At 40.0% G+C, this 13,053-nt stretch overlaps 1 protein-coding gene across 1 annotated transcript in view; it reads right to left on the bottom strand.

The window, feature by feature from the left end:
* FAM117B (family with sequence similarity 117, member B) overlaps positions 1-13,053 on the bottom strand; it is a 112,642-nt gene that overhangs the window by 94,191 nt on the left and 5,398 nt on the right. Inside the window, exons 2-3 of the mRNA XM_006889150.1 lie at positions 12,848-13,051; positions 12,617-12,810 (exon numbers count right to left, since the gene is read on the bottom strand). Coding sequence (XP_006889212.1) covers positions 12,617-12,810; positions 12,848-13,051 — 398 coding nt within the window. The remainder of the gene's footprint in view (positions 1-12,616; positions 12,811-12,847; positions 13,052-13,053) is intronic.

The following is a 13,053-nucleotide window of genomic DNA, read 5'->3' as shown; positions in this document are numbered from 1 at the left end:
ATTGACTATGCAAAGGCTTTTGACTGTGTGGATCACAACAAGCTGTGGCTGACTCTGAGAAGAATGGGAATCCCAGAACATCTGATTGTGCTAATGCAAAACCTATACTTGGACCACGAGGCAGTCATCAGAACAGGGCAAGGAGAAACTACATGGTTCAAAATCAAGAAGGGGGTTCGTCAGGGATGTATTCTGTCTCCATACCTTTTCAATCTGTATGCAGAACAGATCATCAGATACGCTGGGCTGTACGAAGAGGAATGTGGCATCAGGATTGGTGGAAGAGTCAAGATGATTTATGGCCTCAGAAACCCAACAAAGGGTTAGCTATGAGTTGGTTCTGAAGTACAGGTTAGAGGAGTGAAAGTATATGTGGGTAGTGTAACTGGTTAATGTGCTCTGGTGTTATTGTTGTGTGCTCTCAAATTAGAACCAATGCTGACCTTCTAGTAGGTTTTCAGAGGCTGTAAATCAAATGAGATGAGATTCTCGTCTTTCTTCTACAAAGCAGCTGATGGATTCAAACCACTTGTCTTTAGTTTGGCAGTGCAACTCCTTATCAGGTCACCAAAGTTCCTTATGTGTGCTTTACTGTTAACCAAAAGGTTGGGCTTCTGTGCCTACTTGGAGAAGCCTTGGAAGAAAGCCTGCTGATTACTTCTGAAAAATTTTCATTCTCAATGCATGCCTATCCAATAAAAAACAACTCATTGCTGACTCTTCAGCGGGTTTCTAGAAGGCTAAAATCCTAAGGGAGGAAACTGTACTTCTTTATCCCATGAAGCCACTTACTGGCAGTGAAGGTGACCATTCTACAATGGGAGCACAGCTCTACTAGGACACACATGGATCAGCATAAGAACTAAAAACAGCACAAAAAGAACGTGTTAGATATTTCTGGGTTTATACTCTTTAAGATAATTTTCAGGATTCTGAGTACAGGAAATTGCTTATTCTCAGCTATACACACACACACACACACACACACACGCGCGCACGCGCGCTCACCTACCTCAATGCCAAGTAACTTCCAACTCAAGGATACTCTCCAATGGATTTTCAACAGAAGACTGCCTATTTTTCTTAAAGAGTGGCTGGTGTATTTAAACCACTAGGTATCCTAGGTATCCAGCTTTGGGTTAGCAGTTTGAACCCATCCAGTAGAATCAAGGTCAAAAGGCCTGGCAACCTAAGAAAACTCTATGATGTGCAATTCTTTTTCTGAAACATTGTCAGGTCACCATGAGTCAGAAGAATGGGAACTGAACTTTTTTTTTTTTTGGAACTGAACTTCTAAACAAGAATAATTTAGACTCATTATCTCTCCATCTTCACCCATCTTTTCAATCTAATTTTGTTCTAAAACATTCTCAAACCAGTCTCCCTCAGAGATCAATTGACCTAAATGTAAAATTCAAAATCTTGTTCATAGGATCTTCTCTTTACAGTATCTGAAAATCTTTCTCCATTTCCTCCTAATCTTTTTTTTTAACTTCCTCAACTATAACCTACCAGTTCTACTACTACATACCCAGGCTTCTTCATTGGTTTGTCTTTCTATCCTTTAAAATGGTTATTTTCTCCAATAATTCTATCCTTAGTATTCTATTATACTATTCATCCTAGTAATTAGTCATTTCAAGTACACTTCCTACCTGAAAATGTGTAGTATGAATTAGTTGTTAAATGAATACCTACTAAACTAAGATGAGTCTCAATTTTAAAAACTGTGTCCCTGGGTTCTAAAGTCATATTTATCACTAGCTAAAAAAAATACCTGAATTTCTTGAGAGCATAAATTAAACAGCTCTAAACCTGCTTTCTTCTTTGCTCTGTGTATCTCAGTTTAAACCACCATCCAAACTATCATTAATCCCCTTTTCCAATCTCTACATCCAACAGGCTACCAACCAAATCTCTTGAATCTCACTCAATTTTGTCATTTCTACTATCATCTAAGTTCAAGTAGAGAGTCAGGGAAGACCCTTAAAGATAGGGAATGACAATGACCTCAAGCACAGTAGTGATTATTAGGATGATACAAGATCAAGCACAGTAGTGAGTATTAGGATGATGCAGGATCAAGCAGCACTTCCTTCTGCTGTACATAAGGTTGTTTTGGTCAGTACTAACTCAATGGTAACTAACAACACTTTTCAGAGTTACTATCCTGTGTCTCCTATCTTAAATTCACACTCTACTTACCCTACAATGATATTACTACAAACGAGTCCTCATTATTGTGGTTAAAGCACTCAGCTGCCAGCCAAGTGAAAGAAAGGTGGGTACTTTGAACCTACCAGCTGCTCTATGGAAGAAAGATACAGTAATTCGCTTCCATAAGTATTTACAGCTTTGTAAACTTCAGGGGGCATTTTTATTCTGTCCTTATATGGTCATTATGAATCACAATCAACTAAGTGGCAGTGGGTTTGGATGTTTGGTTAATGAGTCAGATGTATGCTTTACATAAATTAATTTTTAATACTTGAAACACTTAGATTAGGATGGCAAAGACAATATGAAAATAGCAAGCATTGGAAAATTATAATTTATGCAAGGATTAAAAGGATTTTACTTTTGGTATAATTTTCTATTGCAAGTACTATTAGTATCTTGTTTTTATTTTTATTATGAAATTAAATTAAAATCAGTTGAGGGGGAAAAGAAACACAGAAAAAGTGACATAAAGTTTATTTCAGAAGCACATCATCAAGCTATCCTTCCAAAGCATATCTGTGTAAATGTGAACCGCTAATCTTTCAATTACTATATGAACATATTAATTGTAGCATAAAGTTCCTTCAAAATTAACTTACTCAAGTTGTACAGGACATAAGTGGCAACACCAGGACATAAACACTAGGAATCTAGAATGTTCTAGAGTGTTATCTAGTAACCTAGTGTGTTCTAGAATGCACAGTATTAACATTTTAATTGCCTAGGAATAGTCAAAGCTAGCATGAACATGTCTTTATATCCACTTTTTGTCTTGTTAGTCCCAGTTTCCTATCCTCAATGAATATTATGATCCAACTAAAAAGGTATTTTCTTCCAACACTTATCAAAAGCCACTTCTGAGAAAATTTCTTTATCCACCCGGTATAAATTACACACCTCTATGAATCCAACCTTCAAGAACAATGATTTAAAATCAGGAAATGTGAGCATAAGTAGTTAAAGAAACTGGACTATATGAAGTAGAATATGTCATCAAGATTGGAGGAAGACTTGTCAACAATCTATGTTACCCAGATTACACAACCTTGCTTGCAGAAAGTGAAAGACTTGAAGCATTTACTGAAGATCAAAGCCTTCAATATGGATTACACCTCAAGATAAAACAAAAATCCTCACAACTACATCAATAGGCATCACAGTTGATGCAGAAAAACTAGAAGCTGTCAATGATTTAAGTTTGCTTGGATTCACAATCAACACTCAAGGTACCAACAAGCAAGAAATCAAAAGCTTTGCTGCATTGAGAAAAGCTGCTGTCAAGAACTTCCCTGAAGTGCAAAAAGAGAGCAATGATATTAAAGACTAAAGTGCACCTGAGCTATGCCAGTCTCTGCAATTACTTACTATGCATCTGAAAGCTGGACAATGAATAAGGATGACAAAAAGAATTGATGTTTTTCACCTGGATGCTAGAGATGAATAGCAAACACCCACGGACTGACAAAAAAGTCTTGTCTTGAAGGAGGTGCAACCAAGGTGCTCCTTAGAGGAAAGGATGGTCAAACTTTGTTTCACATACTTGGGCATGTGACTAGAAGTGGCCAGTCCTTGGAAAAAAGACACTATTCCTGGAAATGTAGAGGGATCGGTAAAACAGAGAACCACCCTCAAGATGTACTGGTAACAATGACTAGAACAATGGACCACAGCATGTTGGAGACTGTGAAGATGGCACAGGAGAGGGCAGGGTTCCAATGTATTGTCCACAGGATTACTATGAGTTACAGTCATTTGATGGCACCTAACAACAATGAACCCAAAGGACAAGCCCTAATGGCGCAGCAGTTAAGCACCTGGCTTTTAACTAAAAAGTCTAAACCCACAAGCTGCTCCAAGGAAAAAAGATTTAGCAGTCTGTTTCAGTAAAGACTTCAACCTTGGAAGTCCTATGGGGCAGTTATTTATGAACTGGAATTCACCTGCAGCAATGGGTATGTTTGCAGAGCACTAATTATATATTTATGTGCCTATCTATCATATATGGCTAGTTTATGAATAGTCTCTGGAGTCCCTTGTATCTTCTATACCTTCATATTGTATAGTATTAACATAGAGAATAGTTTAATACAAGCTTCTAGAATTGAAATTAATGTAAAATCTACTAGGAAAACGGCAGAACTAAGAATAAAGTTTACCTCATCTTCAACTGTGAAATGAAGACATCACAAGCCAAAGGATTTGCTTGAAGGTATAACATTAGTAGTAATCATCTAAATATCAGAAACACTAATATAGAGAGCTGTATACATCACAAGTACCATAAAGTGGAAATTAAAGAAGTCATAATATCAAGTTCTGACAGTCTACCTTCCTGATTCTGCTGCTCTAGAGAAGTCCTCCTCTTCTTGCTTTTCTTTACTATTTCTCCATTCCAATGAAAAATCTAATTCATACAATAAAATTGATCCAATATAAGAGGAAAAAAACTAAGTACTTGACTAATGCCCTTTACACTGAGGGATAAGTTTTCAAATAATTTCCCATGGAGCTTCTGGCAATTATTTTTCAAATTTAGAGTATAGCAAAATTACACTTATGAGTGCAGCAACATCCAGAAATCATGTGCTCCTGTTTGCTGTTTTTACTTCAGTTAAATTTTACAGAACAAATTAGAATTCCATTCAATCATTCAAACAATTTTGTTTTATGACACTGACTACAATTCCTACAATGTATCATCATTCTTTCCACTCTTTCTCTATGCTTCTTTCCACTTTTCCCTCCATTCTCTCCTAACTTCAGTTTTATCCTTGGACAAATACTGCCTTTTGTGATCCTTTGTGCTTAAGGGTTCTAAGTGCTGAGTATTTCCCTGATGTTACAACTGTTCACCTTATGTTATATATCCTCAAGTCAGAAACTACTAATAGTTGACCTTCCAGTGGGTTTTCAGAAGCAGTAAATGGCACAAATGGAGAATGCCCATCTATCTCCTGCAGAGCAGCTAGTTGGTGCATTCAAATCTCAGGCCTCTAGGTTGCCAACACAACTCTACCAGTAAGTCATGAGAATTCACCTGTCTTTTGTTTGGCTGAAGGTTGGACTACGGAGCTGAGTTCAGCCTTAAAAGAGCATGTAAGGGCTGTAGTGTCAAGGAGTTCCATTATTGTGATTTGGAAGTCTCCCCCCCCTTTATTTATTTCCCACTCTATCCAGGACCTTCTATTATGATTCCTTTCAGGGGAGCTAATGGTAACCAGGCACCATCTAGTTTTCTTAACCTCAGGGGTCTTAAGAATTGAAAATCCAGAAGTTCATGTTTACGATGAATTATTTCTGTGCAGCTTTGGACCTCTTTGCTCCAGAAAGTTCTCACACAACTTATCAATATAGAATGGAAAGCATAACCACATGCACTCTTTTTATTATGTCTTACTGGTTCTCATACAATAAATCATGTATATTGTATTTCATTCATATATACTGTGTTCCATACAAACTTTCATTGTTTCATACAATGGAGTGATTGTACTGTATACTATATAATTTTATCTATGGCTGTTATTATATCATCTTTTCAAGTCCTCATTGAACCTTTTCTATTCCCTTCACCTTCTCCCCAATCCACCCAATAAACTGTGTTACCCTAGAAATTTCTACCCCTCTCTTTATACCTGCCCCCTTTCCCCGTCCTCTTTCATACATTTATATACATCTTATTAGTTACCTTTCTGTTTTTACAATGAAGGTCCTATGCAGTCTTTGCCCTTATGAGACTGTTACTGACTGAGCATTATGCTCTCTAGACTCTCCTATGCTATACAATGTTTTACAAAATTGTTATTCCTTGGTGCTGCACAGTATTCTATTGTGTGATGTACCACAATTTCTCAATCCATTAACTTTTTTGGATAATTTCCATATTCTTGATATCATGAATGCTGCTGCTATGAACATAAATTATAACCATATGTATTTTTAACAAGCATCCACAAGTGTTTCTGATATTGTCAGGATAGAATTATGATAGTCTCATCTCCATTAATTGCATAAAGAAAAAGAATTCCCATCAAAATCAACAGCACAAAGTCAATTTCTTTGAAGTGAAACATGCCCTTATGTTACTCCTCCTATCAATTCTAACACCAACCATTCCTCCCAAGCTCTAATTTATTTTACTACTGGGTTTACTAATGGATTATAACGGCCAAGCAAAACTCACTATAATGGAATTTACTAAGGAAGTAATAGGTTACAACTGTGGTTGGAAACAAGATACAATTCTTCTACCAGGACAGATTCTTCCCAAAAAAGCTTCTCTCTGACTCTTGATGTGGTTCTGAGCCCTGCCTTATGCTCAGGCAAGTGTTAAAAAGCTCTCATAGTTCTGTCAATTATGTGCCACCTCTGTCCCTCAACCATATTCTGCCAGTAAGCCAAAGCATATGGATCTGGCTCCACAGGGCATATCTAGCTCTGCTCTATCTCACTCCAGTCTCTGGTGTCTCACCACTTATTTGTTGCTGTCACTGCCAATCCTATTGCTATCCTGGCTGCCACATCTTGGTCCGGCTCTCCCAAGAATCTCTAATCCAAAGATGTCCTGCACTCTGATGCTTCTGCTTTCTTAAATGGTAAAGAGATCTCCTTTTATGCCTCTGAACTTACTCAATTTTTGCCTTATAGGAATGGCAAAATGGACTGATCTCCTAGTTAGTGGTCTATATAAATGATCCGCATGTCTACCCAAAAAGTGTGAAACTCTGGTGGTTGAGTAATAAGGTTGCCAACCCAACCTAATCTACCAGCAGTTCTAATCTACCAGCTGCTCTATGGGAGAAAGAGGGGCAATCTCTTCTGTGTGATTCACGGACTCTGAAAACCAGCTGGAGTGTCAGCTATGAGTCAGTTCTAATTCATTAGCCCATAACAACAACAACAACAACAACTCAAAAGGTATTAATCACCTTATTTACATTCTTAGAAAGCTATCTAATCCCCTAAGTGGGGTTGTAAAAATCTCTTATTGAGGCATGTGCAGAATATTTTTCTTTGTGCAGAATATTATGCAGAATAATACAGTACAGCACAGATACAGATTAAGTATACATCTACTCTGAATAGCAATGTTCTGATGTTTACAATGTTCCCTCCACTTTTAAATGTAGTATTATAGTCCTAACCCAAAAGGTGGTGGAGGTGGTGTTCTCTGGTGGTCTAAAGCTATCAGTGGATTCAAGTGAGAAAAATGGGCAGTCTTCTCCTGTGCAATATATAGTTGTTGTCTTGTACCATCGAGTCGGAACCAACCCATAGCGGACCCTCCTGCGGGTTTTCAGAGGCAGTTAATCACATAGGAGGAGACTGTCCGTCCTTCTCCCTTGGAACAGCTGGTGGCCGCAAATCTCATGCCTTCAGGACTGCAGCACAGCTTCTTTGCTACCAGGCCATCAGAGCTCCCTATGCAACATATAGTATCTAAAAACTCGCTCAGGGTCAGCTATGAATCCGTTCCAACTAGACAGCTATGAATATTAATGAGTATAAAAGCGGAGCCTACACATGTAATTTAAGTTATATCTACTTAGAAATTAAATTTTAGAAGCAAAATTAGTATAGCACATAATAGATAGCAAATATTGAGAAACTATTGTGAGTATTTTTAATTTTTCATGTTCTAAACCCTACCATGGATAGTTCTGATTCTCAAAAAGACTCTATTAACCCAAAGATCATACCTCTCTGGCAATTTTGCCAGGACCTCTGAGAAACATGGGTAATAGCTGGATGCCTACAGAAAGATGCTCCCTGAGATGAATGAGAATCCTAACCGTAACATGAAATAGGTATTACCACCACTATTTTATAACTAAAGTTTAGAGAATCGTATAGATCTTTTTCTACAGTAGTGTTCTTGTTAGCTGCCCTCACATCTGCCCTGATTCATGAAAATCTCACATACCATGAAAATGAACTGTTGTGATACACAGGGCTTTCATTGGCTTGTTTTTCATAAATAAACCTCCAAATCTTCCCTCCTAATCCATCTTCATTTAGAAGCTCTGCTGAAATCTGCTCAGTCTTACAGCAGTTCTAGAAACTCTACTCACATATGGTTGGTGATTGTACTTGAAAGTCTAACTAGGACCTCCCACTTGGAAGGCAGGCTTTCTATCACTGAACCATTAATACTCCTGCTGCAAACTGGTGATTGTTGTTGTTAGGTGCCATCAAGTCCACTATGGCCCAAGGTGACCCTATGAACAAATATAAATCTTCCCACATCCTGTCCCATCCTTACATTCTGTTATGCTCAAGGCCACTGTGGTAGTACCTGCATCCATCCATCTCACTGAAGGTGTTCTCTCTTTCACAGACCTTCTATCTTTCCCAATATGTCTCTCTACAGGTTGCTCCTGAAAAGATGCCCCAAGTAAATGAGAAGATATTTCACCATCCTAGTCTTTAAAGAGCAATCTGGCTGTACTTCCTCAAGACAAATCTGTTTCTTTGGCAGTCCAAACTGGAATGTTATTTTGAGGAATCTGAGGCACTATAAGTTTCTAAGCAGATAAATGACTTGGCTACAGTTTGCACTATCAAAAAATGTCTAGTATTTGTTATTTCATAGGTTAGTGTTCAAAGGGTTTGAAAAAGCCTTTTATTTGGGAAGCAGATGGCCCATTCTGCTTCCTAGTGTGTCTTAATCAGGGAGCTCCACCAAAACCAGTCCATTATGGGAAACCCTTTTGGAATTTGACACACCAATAGCAAAGATTTCAGTATCACAGCAAACTGTGATCTGACAGCAAATCAAGTACAGCAAACTGACAGACAAGTGGGGCACCACAACATTCTTCCTAAACATTATCAATAGAAACTATCCTGTGTTATGTAGATGACCACCTTATATGCTGAAAGTGAGGACGACTTGCAGCACTTGTTGCAGAAGATCAAGGAATGCAACCTTCAGTATGGATTGTGTCTCATTATCAAGAAAACAAAGATTCTTACCACTGAACCAATAGGCAATACCATGATGAATAGAAAAAAACAAAGATTCTTACCACTAAACCAATAAGCAGTGCCATTATGAAAGGAGAAGAAATTAAAACCATCAACAGCTTCATCTTGCTTGGATCCACAATTAATGCCCTTGGTACGAGCAGTCAGGAAATAAGGAGATGTACTGCACTGGGAAAATCTGCAGTTAGGGACCCTTCCAAATTACTGAGGAGTAGTGATGTCAGTTTGAGGACTATGGTGCGTCTGATTCAGGACATGGTCTTTCTGATTACTAGCTATGCATCTTAGACCTCGACAATGAATAAGAACTACCAAAAAAAAAAAAGAATTGATACCTTGTGTGTGTGTGTGCCGACAAATCAGATCTGACTGGTACAGAAGGAGACTGTCCCTCCTCCAGCAGAGCATCTGGTGGATTCAAACCATGCACCTCTGGGATTGCAGTGCAGCTTCTTGCCTCTAAGGCCACCAGAGCTCGCCAAGAATTGACACCTTTTAGCTGTGGTGTTGGAGAAGAGCACTGAACATCCCACAGATTGCTAAGAATACATATAAATATGTCTTGGAGAGGGTGCAGCGAGAGTGCTCTTTGGAGGCAAGAATGATGAAGCTTCGCCTCACATACTTTGGACCTACTGCTAGGAAGTGTTATTCCTTGGAGAGGAACATATGTTGGGATGGGTGAAGGGTCGGTGAAGGAAAGGAAGGCCCTCAACTACATGGATTGACAAGGTGACTGCTGCAATGGGCTCTTGTGTGAGGATGGTGCAGGACAGGACTAGGGTCAGATCTTTTCTTCATAAGAGTCGTACTGGACTTGATGGCACCTAACAAAAACAACAATTGTTAAGTGTTCTTGAATTGACAACTTGCAGCAACTCTGCAACAAAAGATTTGAAACTTGAGCTGTCCTACACCCACCTCACTGTCTCAGATATGCTTGAGCCCACTGTTATAGTCACTGTCTCAATCCATCTTGTTGAACTGTCTTCCTCTCTTTCTTTGACCCTTCACCTTTCCCAGCATGATGTCCCTCCCAAGGACTAGTCCCTCCTGATAACAGACTGAAAGTATATGAGATGAAGTTTCACCATCCTTATGTTTAAAGAGGACCCTGGTTGCACTTCCTCCAAAATAAGACTGGTTTGTTCTTTCTTTTTTTATTAATTTCAATGAACATTTACTGAGATTCTGGATTTCCATTCATTCACTGTTGCACTTTTCTCCCCGCCCACCCCTCCCCACCCCCAGTTTGCTCTTCTCTTTGAAAAGTAAAAGAAAAATTCCTTCATTGGTGTATAATTTCCCCCACCCCACCCCCTGGTTTGTTCTTTTGACAGTTCACAGGATATTAACTATTCCTCTACAACACCACAACTTAAAGGCATTAAATCTTCTTTCTTATTCACTGTCAAATTTTTAGATGCATAGGAAGAAACTGAAAATGCCAAAGCCTGCGTCAGGTGCACCTCAGTAGTAGACTCCTTTTTAATAAAAAAAGGACTTTTCAGGGTAACAACTACATGTCTTTCAAAAAGGATCTCTCATCACCCCTCTCCAGAGAGGAGATGAAAAAACGTAAAAAGCAGCACTTGATGCAAAGCCCTAATTCCTACTTCATGGATATGAAATATACAAGATGCTCCATTATCACTCTGATAATCTTAAGGAGGAAAAGTAAGGCTTTACAGAAATATGCTCCCCAAGATTGAAGTAGCATTAAAAGCAACCTGAATCAAAATGAGTGGGAAATCATCCCAATAAAACACTCTGGATCAAAACACACACCCACACCCAAAAGGAGACTCTCCTTTCATCTCTCTTTCTTCGTTCTTTCAGATTTGGTCATATAAAAATAGCACCTGGGCTACTCGATACTATGAAAAAAACTGAAAATGCCTCATCCCACACTGCCTGGAATTTCACTGGGATGAAACAAATACAAATTTATGGGAGGAGAATTATCAGATATTTACACTTCAATATGACTTAGTAATAGGCAGTATTCTATTTCATGCATAATTGAAAGTGCTGCTTCAAACTATCTTTATGGATTTGTTGCTGGGGATTTTTTGTTGTTGTTGCTGTTTTTTTAAGGATTTATTTTACAACATGAACACTCTATAGAGCCACTAGGGTTCCTTCCTAAAGGTTGTGATTGTGATCACTGGCAGTCAGGAACAAGTCAGAGTCGATCCTCCAGGGGGTTTTCAGAACCTATAAATCACATAGAATTAGATGGCCCATCTTTCTTCCATGGAACAGCTGGTAGATTTGAACCATATGCCTTTGTATTAGCAGTACAACTCCTTTACCAAAGCCAACAGAGCTCCCTTTCTTATAGGTAACTGTTATGTGCCAGCCAACTCATAGGTGATCAGTCAGTGGGTTTACACAGGCTGTCAATCATCACATGCAAATCTATAATAAAGGCCAATATGAGATATTCTACGTTAATCACTCATCGTGTTGTGTAGTTCATAGTGTGTACTGAGGGAGAGGGGTTCTCTATCACTTTTAACAATCAAGGAGGGGGAAAGATTTTGCCTTCTCAAAAGATTTAAAATAGTATTCTTTTTCTCAGAAAAAAAAATACTATTAATCATTTTTCAGAACTAATTCTGTCCAAAAGATTGACTACTCCCTCCATTTCTAAAACATTTGTATCCAATTTGACTTATTAGTTTGAAAAATTGTTGCTGCCTGTCTGATTCTAGCAGGAAATTTCCAGATGGAAAGGCAAAGGCATAGGTTTGGATATGTTAAGACAAAAATAAAACCACTCATTTAGTTCTTCCCTAGATTCTAAGAGCAAGAGAACCAGGTAAATTGCTTTTACACTTTTCTACCCCTCACAGTTTAAATGCCTCCTCTGAGGAACTCTTCTTTCTTAACGATTCCAACAGAACCTTTCCCATAAAGTTCCAGGTAGAGACAACCAAGCAACCTTTGTTAGATATCTAACATATTAAGTAGACACTGGAAATTGGGTTTTCTAAGGTAGATATTCAGATAAATAGACTGAAATCCTAAACACAAAATCAGCATGCCATTAATAACCCCAGGGTCTTGACAAAGCCCATAACCTTTCAAAGGAATCTTGAACTTCCTCCTCACTCCTTGTTACCCATTTTTCAAAGTCTTAGGAAATGCTAACACGTCCCCACCCTCTTGCCACTGATCCGATCCCCTAGCTTTGACTCTGTTCCTTGGGAGACAAACGCACACACATCCCTAGCAGCAGACATGCACTACACCGTAACAGTAATCATTTCCCTAAAAGTGACAAACCACGCCTAGCCTCGCCTCAACTTGCAGGAGAGAAAAAAAAGGGTAAGCGCTCACCAGTGGGCTGGGACCTCAGGTTTATGATTTACACTGAGTCCAAGCACAAGGCTGGCAGACGCACCTCCAGCGGTACCAGTGAGGCCCGCGCAGCCATCAATGAGGCCGGCGCAGGGCGGACCCCGGGGCCACACACCCAGGCCCCGCCCCTTGCCCCGCCCCCAACAGCCTCGGCCCCGCCCCCAGCAACCTCAGCCCCGCTGCAGCGCCGCAGTCCCGGCGCGGGAGCCGCGAGCACCCGGGACCCCTTCCCACCGGCTGCCTCCCCCTCGCCGCACCACCCCTCGGCACGTACCTGCTTTGCACACTGGGGCGCTCGGGCTCCTTCTCTCCGGCGAGCTACGGCTCTGCTCGGGGGACCTCCTCCGGTGCCGGATGCGGGCGGGGGGTGGGGCCGTGCTCACCTCACCCGTCCACAGGTGGGTGGGCGACGAGGAGGGCGACGACACGGGGCCCAGCAGCGGTGGCGGCGGCGGCGGCCGTGGGGGGCTCCCGCGAGCC

The sequence above is a fragment of the Elephantulus edwardii genome, unplaced genomic scaffold (assembly GCF_000299155.1).
Source record: "Elephantulus edwardii isolate Elephantulus edwardi_28Jun2011 unplaced genomic scaffold, EleEdw1.0 scaffold00075, whole genome shotgun sequence".
Classification (NCBI taxonomy): domain Eukaryota; kingdom Metazoa; phylum Chordata; class Mammalia; order Macroscelidea; family Macroscelididae; genus Elephantulus; species Elephantulus edwardii.
The sequence above is the reverse complement of the archived record's forward strand: the minus strand, read 5'-3'. Positions and strand labels throughout refer to the sequence as shown.